The 24,689-nt window shown below is 63.3% G+C and overlaps 1 protein-coding gene across 3 annotated transcripts in view; it reads right to left on the minus strand.

Annotated features, from left to right (window-relative positions):
• SBNO2 (strawberry notch homolog 2) overlaps nt 1-24,689 on the minus strand; it is a 43,799-nt gene that overhangs the window by 11,383 nt on the left and 7,727 nt on the right. For all 3 annotated transcript variants that reach the window (XM_032625126.1, XM_032625125.1, XM_032625127.1), the window contains exons 2-10: nt 19,754-19,945; nt 15,190-15,263; nt 14,504-14,612; nt 2,613-2,774; nt 1,370-1,453; nt 982-1,078; nt 504-658; nt 264-397; nt 93-183 (exon numbers count right to left, since the gene is read on the minus strand). In XM_032625126.1, coding sequence (XP_032481017.1) covers nt 93-183; nt 264-397; nt 504-658; nt 982-1,078; nt 1,370-1,453; nt 2,613-2,774; nt 14,504-14,612; nt 15,190-15,263; nt 19,754-19,906 — 1,059 coding nt within the window. In that variant the 5' untranslated portion in view covers nt 19,907-19,945. The remainder of the gene's footprint in view (nt 1-92; nt 184-263; nt 398-503; nt 659-981; nt 1,079-1,369; nt 1,454-2,612; nt 2,775-14,503; nt 14,613-15,189; nt 15,264-19,753; nt 19,946-24,689) is intronic.

A 24,689-nucleotide genomic window follows, 5' to 3' on the forward strand; every position in this document is an offset into this window, starting at 1 on the left:
TGGGGAGAGGGCCAGGCATCGGTGCGTGCCGGGGCATAGCCACGCCCGCACTCCGGGACCCCCTACCAGGCGGGGGGCTGCGGGCCACCCACCTTGCTCAGCGCGTGCACCGCGATGCCAGGGGCGGCGATGTCCCGAAGGTCGCGCTCCGCATCGTACTTGAGATCATTGGAGACGCTGAACCTGCGGGTGCGGGCCAGCAGGCTTCAGGAACCCCCTGCCCACCTGCCGGCCCACCCCATGCCCAGGGAGGGACAGCTCACCACAAGGCCTTCTTTCTGCCCCGCAGGTAGTTCTCCAGGATGATGCCGGCCACCGTGCGGCCCTTGCCCACACCCGCGCCATCGCCGATAAGGAAGCCCGCGCGCTGCCCACCGGGGAGCAGGACCTCGTGTTGCTGCGGGGGTGGGGGAGGAGACGGGGGTCAGCATGCGGCAGGGTCAGGGTGGGCACTGAGACCCCCCCACGCCGGACGCAGACCTGCTGGGAGACCCTGGGATCACCTGGCAGGCGTAGGTGATGGCCTCTAGCTGCAAGGCGGAAAGGGCTCCGCTGTCGGAGGAGGCCAGGGCGAGGGCGTAGGTGATGTCCGGCGGCGGAACGCTGGACAGAGTGCTGGTCTCCACCACGCGGTCCGGGTGCTGCTTCCCGAGCTTGGCTAGAGGGGCATGGGGGCGGTGGGGCAGGTCAGGGGCGTGGTCTGGACAGGGCTGGGGGCGTGGCCCATCGATGCATAGCAGGAAGGCGGCTGACCTCTCCACTGCCCCCTCCGCCTATGTGCCCAGTGAGGAGCACAACCCCGATTACAGAACCGCCCCTCCGGAGCCCGCCCACAGCTCCCACACCTGCCTTGGCAGTCTAAGGGGCCCTGGGACCTTCAGGGACCCCGGAGATGGGCACCCCTGGCCGGAGGACGCAGACCCCGTGAGGCTGTGCAGCCCGGTGATCGCTGCTGGGGGTCTTCTCCCACAGCACACTCACACTTGGATGGCACGTAGTCGGCGTAGGTCTCCGCGTGGCCCAGCTCCTCCGCCTCATCCTCCTCAGCTTCGTCGTCCTCCTCGGGGTGACTCTGAGACTGAGGGCCAGGTGCTGTCATGCTGGGGACGGTACTGTCCCCTGCACCACGCCAGCCTCCCTGCCCGGATCAGGAGCCTGGTCCACCAGCCAGCCCAGTGACTTGGGGCAATAGGGAGAGGTCCCCCCTCCTCGCATGATGCCTCCCTGGGACCTCAGTTTCCCCACCTGTATAATGGGCAGACCATGCTTCTAAGCCGGCCCAGGGCCCGCATACAGCAGGTGCCTGAGTGAGTGGCCCTCCCTGATCCCCAGGAGGGATGGGCAGGGGTAGGGAAGGGGCCTGGCTCACCTGGTAGCTGACGAGAAGTGGGGTGCTGGAGAGAGAGGACACAGGGTCCTCAAGGCCTGTAAATGGCCCGCTGGGCAGGAACAGCTGGAGGGGAGAGGCAGGGAGAGTAGGCATGAGACTGCAGGCCACAGGTAGGGAGGAAGTGCCTCTATGGGCCCCCCGGCCTCCAGGGGGGCTCGCCTTGTGGTCCTCAAGCCCCTCAGCTGGCCACCGGCCTCCTTCCTGTTGCCCGCCCATCTAGATCTGATAGATACGTAAGTACTTGGCATACGTAAAGTGCTAGATAAATAGGGACTAGGAATGCAACGTGAAACACGATAACTAGAATTTGCGCTGCTGTATGTTATATATGAAAGTTCTTAAAGTAAACCCTAGGGGTTCTCGGCACAAGGAAAAAATACGGTTTTTACTTCTCTCATTTTTTGGGGCACACTGTGCGGCTTGTGGGGTCTTAGTTCCCTGACCAGGGATTGAATTCGTGCCCTCAGCACTGAAAGTGCCGAGTCCTGGCCACTGGGCCGCCAGGGAATCCCCTCTATTCCTTTAATTCTGTATCCATATGAGACTATGGAGGTTCACTGACTTGTCATCATTTCACGATGTATGCAAGTCAAATCACCGTGCTGTACGTACACTTTAAACTTACTGCTGTACGTCAATCACATCTCAATAAAACTGGCAGGAAAAAAAACACAAAGTTTCTTTTGAAACGAAAATGAAATGGAAGTGAGGTACAGGGAGGTCTGAAACCTACTCTCAATTCCCTGTGCCTTTTTTTGTTTTTTGAATTAACGAAAACAAACGAACAGCTGCAGACGCAGGTTCCTGGAAGGCTGACTCAGGTTCCCGCAGGCAGGGCTGGCCACAGCAGCAGTGGGCGTGGCGTTTCAGCTGCCCGCCCCGGGCCTCAGGTTCCTGGGAGGCTGGGAACCCGTAGGAGGGCCCTGGCGAGGCGAGGACGGGCCTGGGTCGCCTGCCGCACCTACTCTGGGCGCTTCGTATCCCCCTGCCAGCCCCAGACTGGGCCCAGACCCTTCCCAAGGGCCCGGGGGTTTCATGGGCACTGAACCCGTCAGGGCATCTAGGCATATGCCCACCGGTGTCCACTAGTGTATGCCGGGCTCCCCGGAGCCCCTCTTCCCCCTGGGGAGCCCCTGCATCTTCTGGCCTACATGGGAGACATGAGCACCCTCGAGCGACACCCTCCTCCGTGTCTGTTCGGCCGAGGATGGGGCACACTGACCTTGTCGTGGGTGGAGGGGCCAGTGCTCACGTCCCAGATGGTGGGCACCTGGCTGAGGCTGTCGGCGGGCAGGAAGTCAGGTGTGTCTGCGATGTCCGAGAGGGAGTCCACGGACGAGGAGAAGATGGAGGCATTGGAGAGGTCATCGAGGTACGAGGAGTCCTGCAAGACAGGCCGGGTGAGGGCAGCTGTGAGGCCCAGCCACACGGTGGATGCTGCTCTACCACAGAAAGGGGTGACGCACTGACACTCGCTACAGCGTGGATGGACCCTGAGAACACGACGCCCAGTGAGAGAAGCCAGACACAGAAGGACCCACGGTGTGTGATTCCACTGGTGGGAAACGTCCAGAACAGGCAGGTCCAAAGGGACAGAGAGGGGGTTCCTGGTTGTCAGGGACTGGGGAGGGTGTGGGGTGACTGCTGATGGGGACGGGGCTTCTCTTTGGGGCCATGAGAATGTTCTGGAACTAAACAGAGGTGATGGTTGCCCGACTCTGTGAATGCACTGGAAACACTGAATGACGCAATTCAAATGGGTCAGTTTTACAATATGTGAACTGTATCAACAAAGCTGTTTGAAAAGAAAAAAGGAAGAAGGCAAGTGGAGGTGAGAGAAACCAGACCCCACAGGCTCTGCGCTGGACTCTACTCAGGGGACACCGGGAGAAGGTGACGGACACCCCGTGCCTGCCCTGGCCCATCCCCATGGAGGGGGTGACACCGGTGTAGGGATGCCAGGACGCACGGACCGCCACAGCTTCAGGAGACATCTGCTGCTGTGGAGGTTACAGTTTCTAAACCTAAATTTAAAGGGAATCGGGGGACTTCCCTGGTGGTCCAGTGGTAGAAAATCCGCCTTCCAATGCAGGGGACGGGGCTTCGATCCCTGGGTGGGGAACTGAGCCCTCACGCCACAACTAGAGACAGAAAACCAGCACATCACAACTAGAGAGAAGCCTGCGTGCCGCAACGAAGACCCAATGCAGCCAAAATAAATAAATAAACAAAGGGAATCAGGTGCAGCGCCGGGGGGTCCCGTACCGGCCTCCCTCCCTCCCAGCCCTGGTCGCAGGCATGGAGCTCCTGAGTGTGCCTGGCCTGTGCTGGACGTGGGGACATGCAGAGACAGCCCCTTGGGGCTTCTGGACCAGGGTCCCCTGCAGTGCCCCGCTGGGTCACGGTGCCCACGCCGCCTGCCACCTGGGGAGGGCAGTGCAGCACAGCCCCCTGTGCCCAGAGCTGGGGAAGGTGCAGGCCCCCCACCTCCCTTAGCCCCTCCAGGCTCAGATGTGGGGCAGCCCTCAGCCGAGCCCCCCAGGGAGGTAACCCCCCACCCCCGCCTTCCTGCCATGGGTGGAGCCAGGTGGGCTGTGGCCTCAGCGGGCCCATCAACAGGAGCATTTCCCAAGCAGGGCAGGGGCCAAGGAGGAGAGAGAGCGGCCCTCTGGGAGCCCCCAGCCGGGCAGGCCGGGACAGAGGGTGTGGTGTCCCACTAACCAGTGAGAGAAAGCCAGGAGGGTGGGCAGGGCTGACCAGTGGGGGTCTCGGGGCTCCAGGGGCTCAGATCAGTGGACTCTGGGGAGGAAGGGGGGGCCTGGGCCTAGGGTCCACCCGATGTGACCAGCTCGGGCCTGGAGGCCACAGCTGAGCTGGCTTCTGGGGGTGGAGGGCAGGTCTCCGCAGTCCCAGGTCACCGAGAACAGGTCCCTGATCTCAGCCAGTTCCCAGTCCTGCCCCACAGCCCCTCAAGGGCCGTGTTTCTGGGGCTCCCCTCCAACTGATCCGCATGGGAATCAGCCCCCCACGCCCTGGGGTGCGGGGACCTCCAGGCAACACTGTCCAGCTTCCCCAGGACCCCGTGCTCAGATGCTGGTGCGTGCACAGCCCCCAACAGGCAGGCTTGAGAGCACTGTGAGAAAAGGACAGCGGGCCTGGCAGGAAGGGGTGGGGCCCGCTCAGCTGGTATAAGGCTGGGGGCCCCCTGTGGACGCCTCCCACTGCTCGGGGTGCCCTGGCTCTGGCGGTTTGCAAGGAGGGCGCTCTGCCCGCCAGGCCCCTCCTGGCCCCTGCCCCCTGGCCACACGCAGTCTGGCCCCACGGAAGGGGGGCAGACCCCAACCTCCCCCCACCGCCTGCAGCTGCAGGACCTGGCGACTGGGCAAGTCCAGGCGAGGAGATGGGGGCGTGGCAGACAGTGCCTAGCAGGACCAGCTCAGGCCCGGGCAGCAGCCTGGGAAGAAGCAGAAGGGGGATGCCAACCCCAGAGCAGGGAACAGGTGCTCCATAATGCTCTTTGGGGCACGCTGCACCCCCATGCGAGAGCCTGGCGACTCAGCAGGCCAGAGCATCCATCTCGGGGGACACTGAGGCGGCGGCAGTGGGTCTGGCTCTGCTGACCCTGAGGCCTGCTCCCTACCCCAACCCCGGTCGGCTGGGGTCAGAGGTGGCACATCCCGAGTCTGGTGGACAATGCCAGGGAAGGGTGGGCTGCAGAAGCTGGCTGCCCAGACCCCATGAAGTGACATGGAGTAGTGACCCCCAGAGACTCCGAAGGCTGGCTGGGGTGGGGTCCGCGTACAGTCGGGGACAGCTGTCTTTGCTAAAGTCCCTCTGGGACCAGCGTGGCCCTCCCAGCGAGCGCCGCCGAGCCTGGTCAGGGTGACGATGACCCTGGAGCCCTGAGAGGTGGGCCTGCTTCCCAAAGGTGAAACAGTCACTGGGCAGCGGGCAGGGAGCCGGGCGGGACCTCAGGGGCCAGCCCCGAAGATGGCAGAGGCAGGGGCTGAAAGGGGCGCTCGGGGGCCACCCTGTGTGAGGGCTGAGCACGGAGACCCTTCCCAGGAGGACAGCGCGCAGGTGAAGAAACCCCCCGTGGAGGAGCCAGGAGGTCAGGTCAAGTTCAGCAGCAGGGACCCCTGGGGTGATGGTTGGGAAGGGCACCTCCCCTCCGAGGTCTCCCCCGGGGAACCCATGGCCCCAGTGCGACCACGAGAAAACACCGGACAAACCCAAACTGGGGACGTCCTGCAGGAGTCCCAGGCTGGGCTCCCCATGACTGCCCAGGGCCCCAGCCCACCCCAGGAGAGCGGGCGACACCGGCACAGCCTGGGGGCCCTGGTGCCACAGTGTTGCTGGGGCAGAGGCGACTTGGGGAAGTGTGGACTCTGGGGCCCTGAGGACGACGTATGAACACGGGCCCATCAGCTGGGACGTGGGCGGCGCCAAGGGGCTGGTCGTGGGCACACGGGGTCCCTCTGAACTGATTCACAGTGTCTCTGTAAATCTAAAACTGCTCTAAAAAATATAATTTATTAAGAAAGTGGGTGCTCTCTCCCCAGTCTGTGGACACCGTCTCCACCAGACGCCCTGATGGGCAGCTGGCATCGTCTGGGGGCCCCTGGATCCTTGGGGGCAAAGGGAGGTGGGCCTCACCTGGGTTCCCAGGGGGTGGGGGTGGGGCTCCCGAGGTTCCTCTCCCTCCCCCTCCCCACCGTGGAGGGCGGGTGGCTGGATGGGAGTGAGAGTGGACCCCCCTGGTGGGCTGCCTGCCAGTGTTGGGACCTGACTCCCAGCAGCCACAGGAGACCTCCAAGATGACCCAAACCCAGAATCACCTTCCCTGGGTCCCCAGGGCCCAGTCAGGGCAGGGCCGCAGCTCCCAGGCCCTCACCAGAGCCCCCAACCCGGCAGCCTGTGTCCACCCCGGGCTCACCTCCGGACCTGCGTCCCCACCTGGAACTCCTCCGGGATCCCAGGCCCCCCTGCCCCCATTCTTCCCACTGCAGGCCCCAATGCGGGGGAGCTGGCTGGTTACCCCGACAGTTCTGGGGGGCCAGGAGGGCACAGGGTCGCCCACCGTGCTTACTGCCTCTCAGCATGTCGGGGACCCTGGACCAGCGAGGAGCTGCCCATGCAGTGACCCCCCCCCCACCTCATCTCTGCCACCGCCCAGCAAGGCTGGGACAGGATGGCCCCCAGACTGGACCCGGCTCTGGGTCTGCTCAGCACCCCCTCCCAGCCAGGAAAGTGACCCCAGAAACACTCTTCGGACACAGGTCCTCTCACTGGCCCTGGGCAGGGGCCCTGAGGAGGGACAGCGGGACAGAGAGACGGAGGGATGGGGACCGATCCTACCTGTCCAATCAGAGCCCGTCTCAAACCATGCCCCACAGAGACACTGCCACCATCCCAGGACACGGAGCGCCCACAAGACTCCAGGTGGGACGGCTCCAGCCCCCTGCAGCCCCCTGCCCTCCCTGGCTGTCCCCACATTCCACGTGGCTCTGCTCGGAAAACTCCAGCGGGGTCATCCTCGCTGCCAAAAACAGACGGAGCAGGCTGGGGGAGCCCTCCCCCCCGCCCCCAGCCCGGCTGTTCCGGGCGGTTCCCACAGGCCCTCCCAGCCCGGCCCCCCTCGCAAGGCAGGAGCCCAGGGTTACCTTGCCGAGGGCTGCAAACTGCAGCCAGAAGCGCAGCTGGGACATGGTGGCCGCCGGGTCCCGAGAAAGCGGTGGGAGCAGCTGCCTCATGACCACGGGCGGCTCAGCCCGCCGGCCCTCAGCCCTCAGCCCGCCCGGCCGCATTTGCATGTTGGTTTAGTCACCGCCTGCGTCTACTTCCCCTAAGGCCGGCTGACTTTCAGGAAATGATGCCTGCCTGGTAAGTCAGGACGATTACTGGCAAAGCGCAGAGAATTACTGAACGGGGCGGAATCTACCACAGATGGCTGTCAACAACGCCCGCGGGCTGCCACTGGCTCGCCCCCTGCCGGCCCCGGGCGCTCTCCTGGCCATGGCCTCAGTTTCCCCCAGACCACTGTCCCCCCAAAGCACGTGCCCAGCTGGGCCTGGCAGGGACCACGGCTGCCCCTGGGATACCCACAGCATGACTCAAAGTTCAGAGGCCCCTGCATCGCAGGGAGGAAACCTAGGCTGGCTGCCCCTTCCGTGCCCCCCACGCCCTCCTGGGCCTGCCCTCAGCTCCTCAGCCTGGACCTTCACTGTCCCAGAGCCCGCCTCCAGTGCCTCACAGGGCCCGCCCCAGGGCCTTTGCCTGTGCTGTGGCCACACCTGGAGGGCCGTCCCCATGGGGCCCCAGGCCCCGCCCTGCTCTTCCTCCTCCAGCCTTGGCAAGCGGCCTGGCTGTGCCCGAAACACTGCTCTTCCCTGTTGCGTCAGCCCCTGCAACCTGCAGCCCAGAACAGAGGGCAGGACGCAGACAGGGCCAGTGGCGGGGGGCACAAAGCCCTGAGGCCTGGTGCCCGTCCTGCTTGTTTCTTTCCATCACCCCCATTCCAGGACGGTTCTGTGCAGATCCGCGGCCGAGAGGAGCAAGCGGGCCCGTGGGCCTCCCTGCGGCTGCCCAGCACCCCAGAGCTCTGACTGGGGAGGGTCCCTGGGGTCAGGGAGACCTCGGCCCAATGCTGCAGCCCTCACCTGTCTCCAGCCCACAGCCGGCGGAGGAAGTGGGGGGAACATGGCCAGCGGCCACTGCCGCAGGTGAGGAATGTGTACAAATGGCAACAAGGGGAGGAAGGACACGCAAACTGTCAGGCAACGGGGGAACGCAACCCGAAACCAGCGGGACACACTTCACACCCGCCCCCGACGGCTGGACCCACAAAGCCAGCAGGGACCAGTGTGGGGAGGAGCTGGAGAAATCAGAGCCCCTACACGGCCGGTGGGGGTGCGAAATGGGGCAGCGTCCTTGGAAAACAGTCACAGTCACCCCATGACCCTGATTCCACTGCCAGGTGCCCACCAGAGGCAACGGAGACATACGTCCACAGCAGCCAAAGGTGGACACAACCCAAGTGTCCACCAGCGGATGACGGATAAACACCACATGGTCCCTCCACACACGGGAGCATCACTCAACCACGCAAAGGGGTGAAGCCCTGACACTCACAACAACGTGGACGGACCCTGAGAACACGATGCTCAGTGAGAGAAGCCAGACACAGAAGGACACACAGTGTGAGTCCACTGATGGGAAACGTCCAGAACAGGCCGATCCACAGACACAGAGAGTGGGTTCCTGGTTGTCAGGGGCTGGGAAGGAGGTGAGGGAGTGACTGCTGATGGGGATGGGGCTTCCTTTTGGGGTGATGGAACGTTCTGGAATTACATAAAGGTGGTGGTTGTAAAACTCTGTGAATACACTTTAGAAGGATGAATTTTAAGGTGTGTGACTTTGTCTCAATTTTGAAAAGAATTACTAGGAAACGAACATGAAAAGAAAACCCACAAAGGACAAGCACAAACTTTTTGTGATTAGGTTTCAGCAGCAGGAAACTGGTCAGGCTGCCAGCAGTTTCTAAACTCGGACTCTCTGCCCCCTGTATCTCATCACCAGATGGCTGGTCGGCCCTGTCGGGCCAGCGCGTCCGATCCGTGGGGCTGCCCGGCCAACAGGACGCTCGCTGGTCCCTAGGCTGCCCCCGGGCTGGCCACAGAGGGGTGGGCGCGGCCCATGTCGGGACCTCCTTTGGAAATGGGGTCACTGCAGATGTAGTCGGCTAAGATGTGGTCGCACTGGAGCAGGGCGGGCCCTAAGCCGACGGCCAGTGCCCTTACAAGAGGGAGGTCTGGACACAGACAGGAGAAGACCACGTGGAGACGGAGGAAGAGGTGGGGTGACACAGCCACAAGCCCAGGACGCCTGGGGCCCCAGGAGCTGTGAGAAGCATGATGGACCCTCCCCTGGAGCCTGCGGAGGGAGTGCGGACCCCAGGGCGGGGGACCTTGGCCGTGGCCCCGTGTGACCCAGGGGCTTCCCACGGGAAGTGGCCCCCCACCGCGCCCTGCCAGCGCCAGAAATCGCTAGGAGCCTGCTGGCGGGGTAGGCCAAGCCTCTGACCCTGTGGAAATCTGTTCGCGGAGCAGAGGATGTTGCCGACCCCTCTCCGTGTGGGGAGCTGCCCAGAGTTTGCAAAGCACTTTTCTGAGCTGTGACCTCATCCTGCTTCCCAGAAGCCTGGGCTGGCAGACGGAAAGTGTCCTTATCGGGTGGACGCGGGGCCCACCTGAGATGCCTGGAGAGACCCTCAGGGCGCACACCTGCCCTGCCAACTGCGACTGCGTGAGGGGGTCTCAGCCCACCAGAAAGAGCCCTCCCCCTCCCCGGGGCCTGGCTGAGACGTGAGGGTCCAGGGGGCGTTGGGAGGAGGGGTCAGGGCAGCACCTGATCCCAGGGGCTGCAGCGGGGCTTGGCACTGGGGGGCAGTGAAGGAGGGCGGAGCAGCCACCCCTGCAGCCAGGACCCCAGAGAAACCAGGGTGGGGAGAACCCAGAGGAAGGCCTGGAGGGGCAGGGGCAGCAAGAGCTGGAGGCACAAGGCCTCGGGGGGCATTTGGAAGGCTGGGCACCCCCCCAACCCCGACTCCAACAAGGCCCCAAACAGCCCTCCTAGCGAGAGTCAACCACACCTGGAACACACGCTCACACTGAAGTCTACACGCACGTCCACACCAGCATGATTTACGGCAGCCGAGAGGTGGAAATGACCCAAATGTCCATCGATGGACAAACACATACACACACGTGTCCCCCGACACACAGGGACGTCCCTCGGCCACGCAAAGGGGTGAAGCACGGACACTCGCTACCACGTGGACAGACCCTGAGGACACGATGCTCAGTGAGAGAAGCCAGACGCAGAAGGACACACAGTGCGTGATTCCACTGACGGGAAACATCCAGAACAGGCCGATCCACAGACACAGAGAGGGGACTTGTGGTGTCGGGATGGGGGAGGGGGAAGGGTGACTGCTAAGGGGGATGGGGTTTCTTTTGGGGGATGGAAGGTTCTGGACTTTGGACAAAGGTGATGTCTGCACAACACTGTGAATGCACAAAAGCTGCTGAACCATATGAAATGCAAGTCACATTCCAATTAAGAAATAAAAGCCACACGTCCACACCCCCCAACACGTACCATACCCTGCAGTGGGAGACCCCACGTGGGGCCCCTCAAGGTGTAAGGGGTATAAGGGCCTGAGCAACTCTGTGTCAACCTGAGGGCGGGAAGGACAGTGCACAGTGGGGGGACCCAGAGGAAGCTGCCTCACCAGGGGTCAAGGTCAACCCATCAGCAACGAAACGCATCAACAAGGCCTTGAAGACAACGTGCCGTGTTTGTGGGCCTCCTACCAGGGACGCAGACCCCCTCCCAGTGTGGGGCACCCTACAGACACCTGGCCGGTTCTTTCGGAGCCTCAGCACACCCATGGGTGTACATGGGTGTGGTCACCAGTGTTGCCCCAGGGCTAATTTTTGCCCTGTGACGCTGGCCTCGGCTACGTAAGATGCTACGTGTAATGTGTAGGCAAGAGCGTCAGAGCTGAAATTTTCAGGTAATCCCTGGGGGCACTTCCCCTCCCACACTTGGAACCCAGGGCCCTGGCTCTGGGGGCTCAATGGGTGCCAGTCTGATGGCCAGGACTGTCTAGTGAAGCAGAGTTGCCCCAGAGCAGGGACCAGACTGGCTTCCCGCTTTCCCCAGGGCAGAGTCCCTCTGGCTAGAGATCCTTCCCAGGTACCTGGGAAATGGGGACCCCACACAGAGGCCGGCTCGACCCTCACCAAAGGTCCTGGCCTGGGCTGGCTTGTGTGCAGGGAACTGCTCCTGGCCCAAAACGGAAGTCGGGGAGAAGTTTTCTCCTGCTAGGCAGCAAGAGTCACACAACCCATCTCCTTTCTCTTTTCGCTTTGGCTGCTAGGAAACTCAGGGCTCAAGTTTAGTAACCAGGAGGTGTGTTAAGGCCTGTGGGATTCTATTCACTTCCTGCCCCCAGCCCAGGTCTGGATTCCCCATTCCAACTCCTTCTAATGTACAAACAGGAGTGAACGCTTCAACGGTGTGCCATGGGCCTCACGAAGGCTTCACATGGTGAAGCGGCTTAAAACAACACACATTTATTACTTTATGGTTCTGGAGGTCAGAAGTCTGAGATGGGTTGTCAGAGCCGGTTCCTACCAGAGGCTCCAGGGCAGCAGCGGTTCCCGCCTTTTCCAGCTTCTAGAGGCGCCGCATCCCTGGCTCACGGCCCCTCCTGCATCCTCACAGCCAGCAGCGCAGCATCTCCCGTCTCTCTCTGCCTCTGACCCTCCCGCCTCCCTCTCATAAGGACCTTGTGGACTTCTGTGGTGGCGCAGTGGTTAAGAATCCGCCTGCCAATGCAGGGGACACGGGTTCAAGCCCTGGTCCGAGAAGATCCCACATGCTGCGGAGCAACTAAGCCTGTGCACCACAGCTACTGAGCCTGCACTCTAGAGCCCATGAGCCACAACTACTGAGCCCACATGCCACAACTACTGAAGCCCGCGCACCTAGAGCCCGTGCTCTGCAACGAGAAGCCACCGCAATGAGAAGCCTGCGCACCGCAACAAAGAGTAGCCTCCACTTGCCGCAACTAGAGAAAGCCCGCGAACGAAGAGTAGCCTCCACTTGCCGCAACTAGAGAAAGCCCGCGCAGCAACAAAGACTCAACGCAACCAAACGTACGTTAATTAATTGAAAAAAATATATATATATATTTAAAAAAAAAAGACCCTGTGATGACACTGGGTCCCCCAGGGAATCCAGGGTCACCCCCATCTCAGGGGCCTTAATTTAATCCCACCTGCAAAGTCACCTCTGCCCCGTGAGGCAACAGATCCACAGGTCCTGGGACCAGGACAGGGACGTCTTTGAGGCTGTCCCTGTGCCGGCCCCCGTGCGACGTCACTCAGTCTGAACCAGGAGCAGAGGTGGCTGTGGTGGACCCACCGGGCCAGGGCTCGGCTGGGAAGGGCCTTGAATGCCAGGCTCGCTCTGGACTCCATCCTGGCTTGGCCCACAGGCCCAGGGTCCAGGGGGAGGTGGAGGAGGCTGACCACAGGGCCTCAGACCCTCAGCCTGGCTGAACTGTGGTCTCACATCTGTCTGACTCCATGGTTGGCAATGAGGTGAGATTGCGTTTGAAGAAGGTTTCGCTGCTCTAAAGGGAGATCCGGGTCCAACTCGCCCCCAGCAAGGGCAGCTGGAGAGAGGGTGGGCTGCGGCCGCTCTCAGCGAGCATCTGTCAGGTGGATGAGCAACCTCCAACACGGGGCGCGCTTCCCCACCTGCAGCAAGGAGCTGACGCGGCGCCCCGGGGGCTGCTGGGCTCGGAAGCCGCGTGGATCCCTCGCAGAGCTGGGGCAGCAGCGGGAGCGGGCGAGTGGGAGGCGGAGCAAGGCCAGGCGGGTGGCCGCAGGGGCCGGGACACCCCCAAAGGCTTCATCCACCCAGCAGGGACGCCCCAGCAGGGGAGCAAGTCTGGACGCGGAGCGGTGCCCAGGACACGGTGGACAGGAGGCCCGTCAGCCGCCAGCCCGCAGATGAGCCAGAGACATGGGGCCGTAGTGGGTGGGGAGAATGTCCTGGGCCGTCGGCCGGGCGCCCTGGATGCTGAACCCACTGGCCCTTCCTCTCCTGGAGGCCAAGAGTCTCCTCACGGGCTGGCGGCGGGCAGAGGAAACCACGTATGCCTCTGTAAAGGCAGGGAGGCTGCGTCCACGGGCCTCCTGTTCCTGCCCCACGGCCCTCGCCCTCACCCTGGGGTACTTAGGGCTCCCAAGGGGCAGGCTCTGCTCCCGTTGCCACGAGGCCCAGCCGTGTTGTTTCCGGGGTGGCCACAGAGGGTCACTGACAGGGCAGCTCAGGGCAGACGTCCAGGGTACGGTGTGGCGGGGCTGTGCCCCCCAGGCTCCGGGGTCCCCCACCTCCCCAGCGCCTGGGATCCACCTCCCCGGCCACGTGCCTGCCCCCGACCCTGGCCCCTGCAGCTGTAGCTCCACAGGGACCCCAGAGGGTTTAGGGCCACCCTAACTGGGAGGACCTCAGCTCCGTCTACCTAATCACACCTGCAAACACCTGACTGCCAAGTAGGGTCTTGTCCTGAGGTCTCGGGAGGACCTGGATTTGGGGGGATGCTGGCACCGCAGCACACACCCCTCGGTCCGGTTCTCTGCCCGGCCCTGCTGCTGTCCCAGTGAGTGTGGGCCGGTCTGAACGGCCCTGGCCTTGGTCCAAGTGAGTCCAGCAGGTCTGCACCGGCCCGTGTGTGTCGTGGCCTCCCTCGGCCTGTCACCTGGTGGGGCCCATAAGCCCCCACTTTACAGAAGGAAACTGAGGCTCAGGGGAGCTGAGCACCTGACACCCCACTCCCTGGTGGGCCCACGTGGATGCTTCCCTGAGTGCCGAGGCAGCCCAGACTCAGAGGCCAGCACAGAAGCTGCCAAGGGAAACTCGGCACCACTTGGCCCCTGTTGCCCCCACTTCCTGCCCCCGGGTTGGGGTCACCCCACGACATTGCTGGGATCTTTCCCGCAAACCCCCTCTGAGGCTCTCAGGTTCGACAGCTGCCGTGCACAACACAGGTGTGGGACCCACTTGTGAACCCTGCGGACAAGGCTACAAGGCGGGGTCCACCTGACTCCCTTGGGGCTGAGCTGCCTGGCGTCCCCCAAAAGATCGAGATCAGACGTCCTCCCTTCCTCCAACTCGAGGGGCTCACGTTCGTCAAGCGGCTACTGTTTCGGGGACACAAACGCTCACTATGCTGCTTCGACCTGATGGGGCGTCACTCCGGCCTGGGGGGGGCGCCAGGAACGTGGACCCCGCCAAGGCGCTAGGGCACCAGATGGAGCAAGTGCAGGTCTGGGCGAGGCAATCGGATGCTCGAGATGTGGCCCCATAACCCGCAGACGAGCAGAAGCGCAGCTGGGCCCCCAGCCTCGGTTACGTGACCTCCGATCCGGCGCCCCCGTCTGCTGCGGGGAAGTCACACCAGCCCGTCCCCCAAACAAGCCCAGTCCCCCAGCACTGACACCCCACGCGGGGCATGGCCCAGCCGAGGTCTCCTACCTGAGGAAAGTCGCTGCTCTTTGGCGGGAAGCTGGGGGTGGCGGCTGCAGGACCATAGCTGGTGTCCACGCAGGGCTGGCCCACAATGAAGGAGGAGTTCATGAACTGGCTGGAGGCAGAGAAGGAAGCTGAGCCAGCAGGCGTGATGAGGGTGCTGCCTGCCCACCCCAGGTGCAGGACAGGCCAGCAGGAACAACTCCGGCGCCTCAGAAACTCTGCTCAGGAGGGGCCCACGCACCCATGTCTCGGGGCATGGCACCCCAGAAGAACCTCAAGGCTCTGGCTACGTGTGCTTCCGTGCCCTTTGCATGGGCCATTCCTTGGCCTGGTACCAGGAGTGCTCTCTTGGCAAACTCCTACTTACCCTTCAAAACCCAGCTTGCTGATGCCCTCCATGGGGAAGCTGTCCTCCCAGCTCCTTTCACCCCTGAAGTTTCTCACCACCACCTGGTGTCCCCCCCACAGTATAGCCCTTCCTGGCCCCCTCGTCCCCACTACCTCTGCCCTCTTCCCTGGAGAGTTCTCGCTAGACAGACCACAGCAGGTCAGTCTCAGCTCTCCCCATGCGGCCAGGGCTGGGCCCACAGCCCCCATGACTGAGAGCTCTAGTTTTCTTTAGCCCATGACAATGGGATTAGAAGGCATAGCGAAGCCCCCAGAAGGACACAGTGGGGCTGGGCACTTACTGGCTTTCGCTGGAGAAGGCTGGGTATGGCGTGGGCGAGAAGCTGTTCCACCAGGGGTAATGCAGCATGGCATTCTGAGACAGAGTGGCAGGCGTCAGGGGAGAGGACAGGAGGGCAGGGTCCCTGGCCCTCCCCGCCCCCCCACACCACTGCCCTGCCCTGGGGCAGGCTCCAGAGAGCACTGAGCCCGCCTGCCCAGGGGCTTCCCAGCTGGGTCACCGGTGCCTCGGCTTCCCCGTGTGCACAGAAGAACCCACCCAGAGGGCTGTGGTGAAGAGGTAGGCTTTGGTCAGTACACAAGCAGGTCTGGGGAGCAGCCGGGGAGGGGATGGCGGGCATGGCTGTGACTCTGGACTGGCAGGGCCCCCAGAATCCCTGCAGGGCCTGGGGAGCCCAGGCTGGACGCCTGCATTCTAGAAAGTGGAGGAGGGGACCCTGTGTGAAGCAAGACAGTAAGAGTCCCTCGTGAGCCAGCACCCATAAGCGAGACGCGCAGCCTGCCAGCGGGTGGGTGGGGGAGGGGACAGGGGACTTCTCAGAGGGGCGGGGGCTGAGGTCAGGGTGAAGGGCTCCCACCAGCACCGTGGACAGCCCTGTCCCAGCCAGACTCTCGCAGCCCAACCACTCCAGGCAGGTCTGAAGCCCAGCCTTCTCAGAGCTCCCAGAGGCCAAGCCCGTGTGGCCCAAGAGTGAGGCACAGGCAGGGGTTCTGCAGAACCTGCTTTAGGAAACACCAGGGGGAGGGAGGGTGGCTGGAAGGTGAGCCTGAGGTCAGCAGGGGCAGCATGTGCCAGGACTGGCTTGAGGGGTAGGGCTGTGGACACTCACACCCTCTGTAGAATCGGGGTGCTGCGTCCCTGCCCTAAACGGGCCGCTGGCCACATGAAGCTCCATCAGGGAGGCCCGCTGGCTGCAGTTGCCATGCCTGCTTGTGCCAGCCCTGGCCACACAAGGCCCGCCCCTCGGGACTCACTGACCTAGTACCGGCCCAGAACCAGCCTGGGGGGTCGGGACCGCCCCTCTCTACCAAGGGGGTTGCCAGCCCCACTTTCCATCACTGTGCCCCCAGCCCTGGGCTGCCCACAGGGCCCCGCCTGCTTCCCCACGGTCCAGCTCAGAGAAGAGGCATGAAGGAGATGTGGTGAGATGGTATCAACTGGTAGAGGCCCCTTGGCCTCCAGACTAGAGGCCAGTCCAGTCTGTAGTTTGGGCCCAGAAGGGGGCAGCCGGGGAGGAGGGGTCCAAGGGGCCCCTTGCTCACCAACCTTCTCCACCTGCACCCAGACTGGGCCTGGGGTGGTCCCTGTGGAGCTCCCAGACCAGGGGACCCCCAGGTCCTTGAGGAGTTTGAGGCCTCAAGCTGGGGAGGCCTCAGGCTGGGGAGGGTCCCTTATGACTTTGTCTACCCAGCACCCCAACCTCCTCCCCCAGCACGTTGCTCTGGCAAGGCTGCCAACCAAGGACATCCAGCCCCATCCCACAGGGGTGGTACAGCATGGCCAGCCAATCAGAGCCTTCCTCGGGATTTTACACTTGCAGCCAGAGGGGTGACTCCACCTTCAGAGGGCAGGCCTGTGGGACCAGATTGGTCCAAAGATGGGTCCCTACCCCAGCTAGCCAATCAGAGCCTGCCTGGAGACAGAGAGGCTGGCCCTCTTCTGGGAAGGAGCAGGCCCTGGGAGATTAGCCAGAAGCTTACTAGGCCATGTGCAAACTGATGAAGGAAGATGACATTCCTGCTAGGGCGGCAAGGGCGGCAAATAACATAGGGCTGCCAGATAAAAAACAGGAATTGGAATTTCTGATAAACAAAAGATAATTTTTAGTGTAAATACTGTATGGAACACACACATACTAAAACTTTGTGTTTATGTGAAACTTAAATTTCACCGGGCTCTATATTTTTATTTGCTAAATCTGGCCACCTTAGGGACACTGACAGTCCTGGGGGCATGTTCCTGCCAGGCAGTCCTGGGGCCACCTCCACTCCCCACCCGCTCCACCCTGGGATCCTCCTTACAAGCTTGGTTCGGCCAGGACACATGAGAGAAGTAAGGAGGACAGTGCCAACACTGATGCCCGCAGCCTACATGGGCTGCCCTGGCTTCTGGTCACTCTTGGGCCAGGCCCAGTGTGGCCTGAGGGGCAACCCCCACATTCGGTGGCCCGAGAGGAACAGGCTCTGTGCACAGCCTGAGCCCTGGAGGGCACTGGGGAGCCTGCCCTGCTGGCTCTGACTGCCCGGAGTGGGGCTCGGAGCCAAGGTCGGGCTCCACGCGGCACCTCCCTTGTAAAAGGGTCTCTGTCTTGTTCCAAACATCCCTCCTCCAATTCCAGTATCTGAGCCCCTCTAGTCCACACGGGGTGTCCAGACAGAGCTCATGTCCTGGCCCTCAGTCAGCTTCCTGGGTCAACACCACGGGACGTGGCAGGAGCCCATTCCCTGTGGAACAGCTCCATCCTCTGCAAACCCGCCCAAGCTGGGGCTCGCTCTGACCCAGGAATTCTATTCCAGAAACACACCCCCAGGGACTCATCCAGGAGGGGGGAGGAAAATGCAGTGGCGCTATTTATAGCAGCAGAAAAAACTGGAGTCACCCCAAAGGCCCAACAACAGGAAAATAATTAGGCAAATGATGGGATGCTGAGGAGGAAGAACCCTGAGGCGTTATAAGAATGACAGGCGCGGGCTTCCCTGGTGGCGCAGTGGTTGAGAGTCCGCCTGCCGATGCAGGGGACGCGGGTTCGTGCCCTGGTCCGGGAAGATCCCACATGCTGCGGAGCGGCTGGGCCCGTGAGCCATGCAACGCAAGAGGCCACAGCAGTGAGACGCCCGTGTACCGCAAAAAAAAAAAAAAAAAAAAAAAAAAAAAAAAAAACAACAAAGACAAGAATGACAGGCGCGTGCTCCGAGCCTGCAAAACAGGGCGACATAGCACCCAAGGAAGGAGCATGCTTTGTACCGCGTGTGGGATGGCACTGGGGCATCCGAGAGCCTCAGGGTGGGCGCGGGCGGGCAGAGGCTTGGAGGGAGGTGGGGGCTGAGGAGGGCAGGGGCCCCGTGGGTACAGGTGGCCTGGCACATGTGTGTCCGGGGCCCTGGCCGGAGGCTCTGGCCATCAGCCGAGGCTTGGAAGCTGCGGGTGGGTCTGCAGCTGTGACCCGCTTTTGCTCCCTCCCTGCCGAATGGCAAGGCCCGCTCAACGTGGCTTGGCACTGTGCTCTGCCCCGTTAGGGTGCCTTGTGGGCACAGCCAGGCACGGAGTGAGTTCTGGGTTCGCGCGCACCTCCCAGCCCCGTCTGATGCTACACTCTGGGGTCTGGGATGCCTCATGACAGCTCTGGACCCTCAACCTGGAGCTCCACTTGGGTCCTGAGGCCCAGGGCCCGGCTTCTCCCAACCCCAAGCTGGATCCTTGCTCTCTCTCCCCACGCAGGTGTGCGCGTCACTGCCGCAGCCCACGCGGCCCCCTGGTGCCCGCACCCCATCTGGTCTCCCCACCCGGCAGCTCGAGTCTCCACACAGAGAAACTTGGCTTCTTTTCTTTTCTGCAGGGAAAGAGCCCCTGTTTGGCTCTAGGCCTGACTCGCTGGAGGATTCTGGACACTTCTCTTCACGAGGCCTCTTGTACCTTTTGTGATATGAGGAGGCCTGGCCCCTAGGGTCGTTTTATCACTCGCGGTACTTTTATTGCAGTCATCAGAGCTCGGAAGCAAGCGAGATGTCCCTCAGTGGATGGAAGCAACCATGGGACATGCGGACGATGGAAAGTTGTTTAGCGCTAAAAAGAAATGGGCTGTGAAGCCAGGAAAAGTCTCAGAGGAACCCTAAATACACATCGCTAAGTGGAAGAAGCAGATCTGAAAAGGCTACACACTGTGATTCCAACTCTGGGACATTCTGGAAAAGGCAGGTCTCTGGAGCCAGGGGACGGATCAGCAATGCGGGGGTTGGGGGGAGGAGGGATGGACAGGTGGGGACCAGAGGGGTTTTAGGGCAGTGAAACTACGCTGTGTGACGCCGTAATGGTGGATGCGGGTCATCTGACATCTGTCAAAACCCACAGAACATCCAACACCAAGAGTGAACCGAATGTCACCATGGCCCTCAGGTAACGATGCTGGGTCAGCACCGGCTCCCAGGTTGGAACACAGCACACCCACGAGTGTGAGAATGTTAACAGTGGGGAAGTGGGGAGGGGAGAGGTGCACGGGAACTTGCTGTGCCATTTTCCTGTAAACCTAGAACTGCTTAAGAAATAAAGTCTCATTAAGTAAGAAGAAAGAAGTGATGAAGCAGAGCAGACGAGTGTGACCTGCCACAGTGGTCCAAGCCCTCGACGTCCCGCAGGTGAGGGCAGGTGAGGGCAGCCGCCTGGGCCGAGCGTCCCGAGGGCCAGCCGAGGCCTTGGCAGGAGAAACCTCACGGCTAACACGTGAGGGACTTGGGGGTGACGGGAGCCCCTGGAGGGTCCTGCCTCCAAACCTGGGGGCTGGGATATGGGCTTGAGGCACCAGAGAAGCGCCGAGGGGCCAGGAGGAGACCCTGAGGGCTGGGGCTCACCTGGACGCTGGGCCCGCACAGCGGGGTCTGCAGGGGCGGCGGGCTGTACAGGACGCTGCCGGCTGGTGGAGGCTCATGCGGAGGGAACTCCCCGTCCATGGTGGGCCCCACTGCCAGCATCGGGGGGCTCCACGAGCCGGGCCGCAGGGGCATCTATCTGGGCTTCTTGCTCCGTGGTGGTGGCATCATGACCTGGGGAAAGACACGCATGTCCTGAGGTTGCCCTCTGATCCCGACAGGGGAGGGCGCCCTCCAGGAACAGGGTCAGTAGGCTAGGGGGTGGCGGGACCCCGTAGATGTCCCCCCAGCCCCTCTGACTGCCCCATCCACGCAGGGGGCAAGCTGATGCTCCCAGCACCGCAGTGCTGCCGGGGTGGCCCTCCTGCTGTCCGGCCACCCCCTCCTGGGGACCCGGGCTGGGACCTCCAGGGTGAGGGCAACCCCTTCCGTGTGGCCAGGCCCCGCCGCTCTCCCGCCCTCGTTCTCAGGCCCCTGAATAATGTTGGCCGGGGGCTGCTCCCTCCACCCACAAAGTGGGCCTCGAGCCCTGGAAGCCCAGCATGAGCCGCGGGGGGGCGCACCCCCGGCTCTCTGTACCTAGCATGTCTGGCAGAGAGGAAGCCCGACCAGCCAGCAGCTCTGAGCTGGGGGGCCCACCAGGGCTGGGAAGCCCCATACCTCTGCAACCAGGTCAGGCTTGCCGAGGGTCTCCGGGTGGCTGGGGCCGAGCTGAGTGGGGAAGAGCCCCCAGACCCAGATGGGGCTAACGTCGCACAGGGTCCCCACTGAGAAGGAGGGCAGACACCCAGCCGGGAAAAGCTGCAGGGGCCAACCTAGCCCCACGCGATCCCCCCCATTCACACCCGCCTGTGGCCTGGGACCCCAGTCCCCAGGCCCCATTGCCCGCCTCGGAGAGCAGGGACCTCAGGCTGGCGGAGCACACCTTGGGAAGCAGCCCCAGGACGTTAATCACCCGGGGAGGCAGGAAGGGGAGGCGGCTGGCACTCCCGGCCAAGCCCAGAGTGAAGAAATCCTCGGGACTTCCAGTAATCACTGCCGCACACGGGCAGCTTGTGCAATCCCGTGGGGGCGGGGAGGGCCGCCTGCACCGGCTGAGCGGCCCGTGCGCGCCTCGCCCTGCGGCCCAGAAGGAAAGGGGCCCGGGGGCCGGGCCACAGCCCACAGCTGCGTCCAGCCCTTCAGGAAGGGAGCAGAGGCCGGGCCGCCCCGATCTGCTCAGGCCTTGGGCTCCAGCTGCTGGCCGGCCGCCAGTGCCACAGCCCCCAGCCTCCTGCAGGCCAGACCCGGCGGGAGGAGGAGGAATGCGAGGCTGCTCTGGGACCCACGGTCTCGGTCAGGCGGACGGTCAAAGCCCAGCTCCGCGGCTAAGGGTCGGAGAACCTCCCACAACTCGGGGCGCCTGAGCTCCTCTGAGCTTCGGTTTGGTCATCGGGAGGAGGGGCTGCTCGGGTATGAGCACAAGGCTCATCTGGCGCGCAGTGGAGCCCAGAGCCTCCGCGATCCCAAGCCACTCCAGTGACCGCTGCCTCCGTGGAGGCCCCGGGAAGCTCCTCGATTCGTGGGACCCCTCAGCGGATCCACCTGGGATGGAAGGCGGGCCGGCTCGCTGTGTCCCTTGGGTCACTTGTCTGCAGCAAGTGCAGGGCATGTGTCTCTGCCTGAGACCCCCACTAAGCCCACTGACACCCCTGCTGCCACAGCGTCCCTCTCTCGGCAGCCACACCCCGAGCACCACCGACCCCGTCCCACTCGCGGGCACTTCCAGGCTCTGCGGCTGCGGAGGGCAGGGCTGCTTTCTTGGGAAGCACCATCCAGAGCCCACGGCCAAAAAGCATGGGAGGGGGACCCCGGGCCATCCCCAGGGTGCGCTGCGGCCGAGGAACCCCCCCGGCTGCAGGCCAGGCTTGCGCGGCCCCCGTTCTGAGCATCAGCCCCAGCAGGCTCAGGCCCCACGCCGTCACCTGCCATCCAGAGCATCACGTTCCCCCAGCAAGAGGTCTGTCCCCGCAGCGAGGGCTCCATGACTGGGTGGGAGTTCCTGTAACGGAGCCTGTACATCCTGTCCTCTCAAAGACATGGGGCAGGGGGCATGCCTTGGGGACCCCGCCAAGCAGGGGGTTCAGACCAGGACCCGGAGGGGGGTGTGGGGAGGGGAGCGATGTGCCTGCGAGTCAAGGCGTCTGCTGGGCACCATTATCCGGGATGGGGCAGGGGGGACGCGGTGGGTGGGAGTGAACGTGGTGCCACCTGGGGGTCGGCAGCTCCTCACATGGTTAAACGGTCACCGTGGCAGCCAAAAGGTGGACACAGCCCAAGTGCCCACCAACAGATGATGGATAAACGCCATGTGGTCCCTCCACACACGGGGGCATCACGCAGCCACGCAAAGGGGTGAAGCCCTGACCCTCGCTACCACGTGGATGGACCCTGAGGACACGATGCTCAGTGAGAGAAGCCAGACACAGAAGGACACACAGTGTGTGATTCCACTGATGGGAAACGTCCAGGACAGGCAGCTCCACAGACAGACAGCAGTTGTCGGGGGCTGCGGAGGGGTCGACACTGTGCCCACCGCCATCCCCATGCCCCCAGGGCCACCCTTATGGTGTCCCTGTCCTTCGATGCCCAGGCCCAAGGTCATCTCCCCGCCCCCACCTCCACAGCCTTGGCTTCCTGCTCCCCCATCCCACCAGTGCTGGCACTGGGGCAGCCCCCAAACACAGTCCCCCCACCCACCCCCTCACTTTCTGACCTCTGCTAAGCAGCCCCACCAGCCCCGCCCCGGCCCGGGCTCAAGACCCTGTCGCCAGCCCCAGAGCTGCAGAGGGTGACCTCGCCACGTCCCTGGGAGGCTTCCAGCCGCCCAGGATCGACCCCACCAGGCGGGGCCTTGGGGCTGAAGGAGGCCGGGTCAGAGTGTATTTTTAGACATGAGCCCCATGACACGTGCCGCGTGGGTGCCCACAGGGTGCTCTCGGGGAAGGGCCCACGCTTCACCCAGCTTTGAGCTGCAGGATTTCCTTTTGAGATCAGGTTTCGAATGAGTCATTGTAAAAGAGAAAGATCAAAGAATTGGTGGCCCAGACCAGACGATGGGGGGGTGGGGGGGCGGAATGTGGGAAGAGGCGAGATCTGGGACAGCCAGACCCCTAGGATGCGCCCGGCTGGCAGGTGACCGCAGCCACCCCTGCCTCTTGCCTGAGCCCACTTCACCCCATCACCCAGGGCAGGCCGCTGGGTCTCACCCACGATGCGTGCTACTGGCTCAGCCCCCCAAGCACCCTCAGAACCGGCCGCCTGGACCCCCTGCCGGGTGGTGCCTGGCCCCACTGGCCACTTGTTATCCGGCCCCCCAGGAACTGCGTCTCCAGGCATCAGGAACCTGCCGGCCTCCTCCAGGCCACAGGACGGCAGCCCTCTGGCCACCCCTCCACTGGGCTCTGAGCAACAGCCCTGGGATCCTGGGACGGGGGAAGAGTTGGGGGCTCGTGGGGACAGAGGCCCTGGTGGAATCGGGAGGCCTGGCCGGGCCCCGACTGGGCTGAACGGGGTATCTGGGGGAGGGCCGGGGTGGGGAGCTCCCTCCTCGCCCTGCTGGTCAGAGCCAGCCTGGGGTCAGTCCCCAGTGGGGGCGCCTGGAGAGGCTCCGTGCTGAAGTCGGAGGGATGGAGGGACAGGGATGCTCGGGCAAGGGGATGGGGCCCTGTCCTGCGGGCACCGGCCACGCTCTGAGGTCCCACCTGGGCTGGCTGGCACCGCTCGGCTGTGTCAGGACCCCCAGGAGGGCACGTGCCCCTGGACAGTCACCTCCATGGACAGGCCGGAAAGGGAGGGAAGCCTCAGGGGCCTCCCAACCAACTGACCAGGCCCGGTACTCGGGTGGGACGCATGGGGACACAGGGTCAGCTGGTGAGCGATGGGGGTACAGGGATTTGGTGGACAGAACCCAGTGTGCAGGAGGGAGGTGGTGGGACAGAGGAGGTGTGCTGCAGAGACTGGTGTCCCCCAAGTTCATGTCTACCAGGAACCTGGGAATAGGCCCTCATTTAGAAATAGGGTCTTCACAGATGAAATCAGTTAAGATGGGGTCGTACTGCAGTAGGGTGGCCCTAACGCAAAGACTGTGCCTTTATAAGAGGGAAATTTGGACACAGAGACACAGGGAGAAGCCACAGGAAGACAGAGGCAGAGGCCGGGGTGATGCGGCCACAGGCCTAGGATAGCTGGAGCCCCAGGAGCTGGAAGAGGCGGGAAGGATCCCCACCCCCCAGCCGCCCCCCACCCCAGCCTCTGGAGGGAGCACAGCCCTGCTGCACCTTGATCTCAGATGGCTGGCCTCCAGAGCCAGGAGAGGATAAATCTCTCTGGTTTAAGCCAAGTGTGCAGTCAGCTGTTACGGCCGCCCCTGGACGCTCGGACAGGATGGGGAGGCTTCCTTCGGCCGCTTCGTTCAGCAGAGCCAAGGAGCCACCCTGACACTGGGCTCTAATTCCTGCCACCCGGGGCTGGGCGCACCGCTGACCAGGGCAAGGCTGGCACCAAGCGTGCGATCCAGGACCTCCACGGGTTCCCAGGAGGCCTGTGGAACACAGCAGCCCTGGGATGCCAGCAGTGGGGAGGGCCCAGCCCCTGAGCACACGCCCATCGGGCGGGACGGGGAGCCCCACGGTCTGGAACAAGGAGGACGAGGTGGGCCCGCGGAGAAGGCCAGGGGTCCAACTTCCAGTTCTGCTGCCAGTCGGGGGAGGACCTGCAGGCTCCCCAGCCCCCACACTTCACTGCCAGCGGGTGGCTGCAGTGACAAGCAGTCTCTCGCAAAACCTCCCGGCCTACTGGGACACAGACCACCGCCCGCCGGCCCCCACCCCATCACGGGGCCCCGGCATCAGAGCCTCGGTCCCGGCCTGGTGCGGTC

Source organism: Phocoena sinus, chromosome 3 (genome assembly GCF_008692025.1).
Source record: "Phocoena sinus isolate mPhoSin1 chromosome 3, mPhoSin1.pri, whole genome shotgun sequence".
In the NCBI taxonomy this organism is placed as follows: Eukaryota; Metazoa; Chordata; class Mammalia; order Artiodactyla; family Phocoenidae; genus Phocoena; species Phocoena sinus.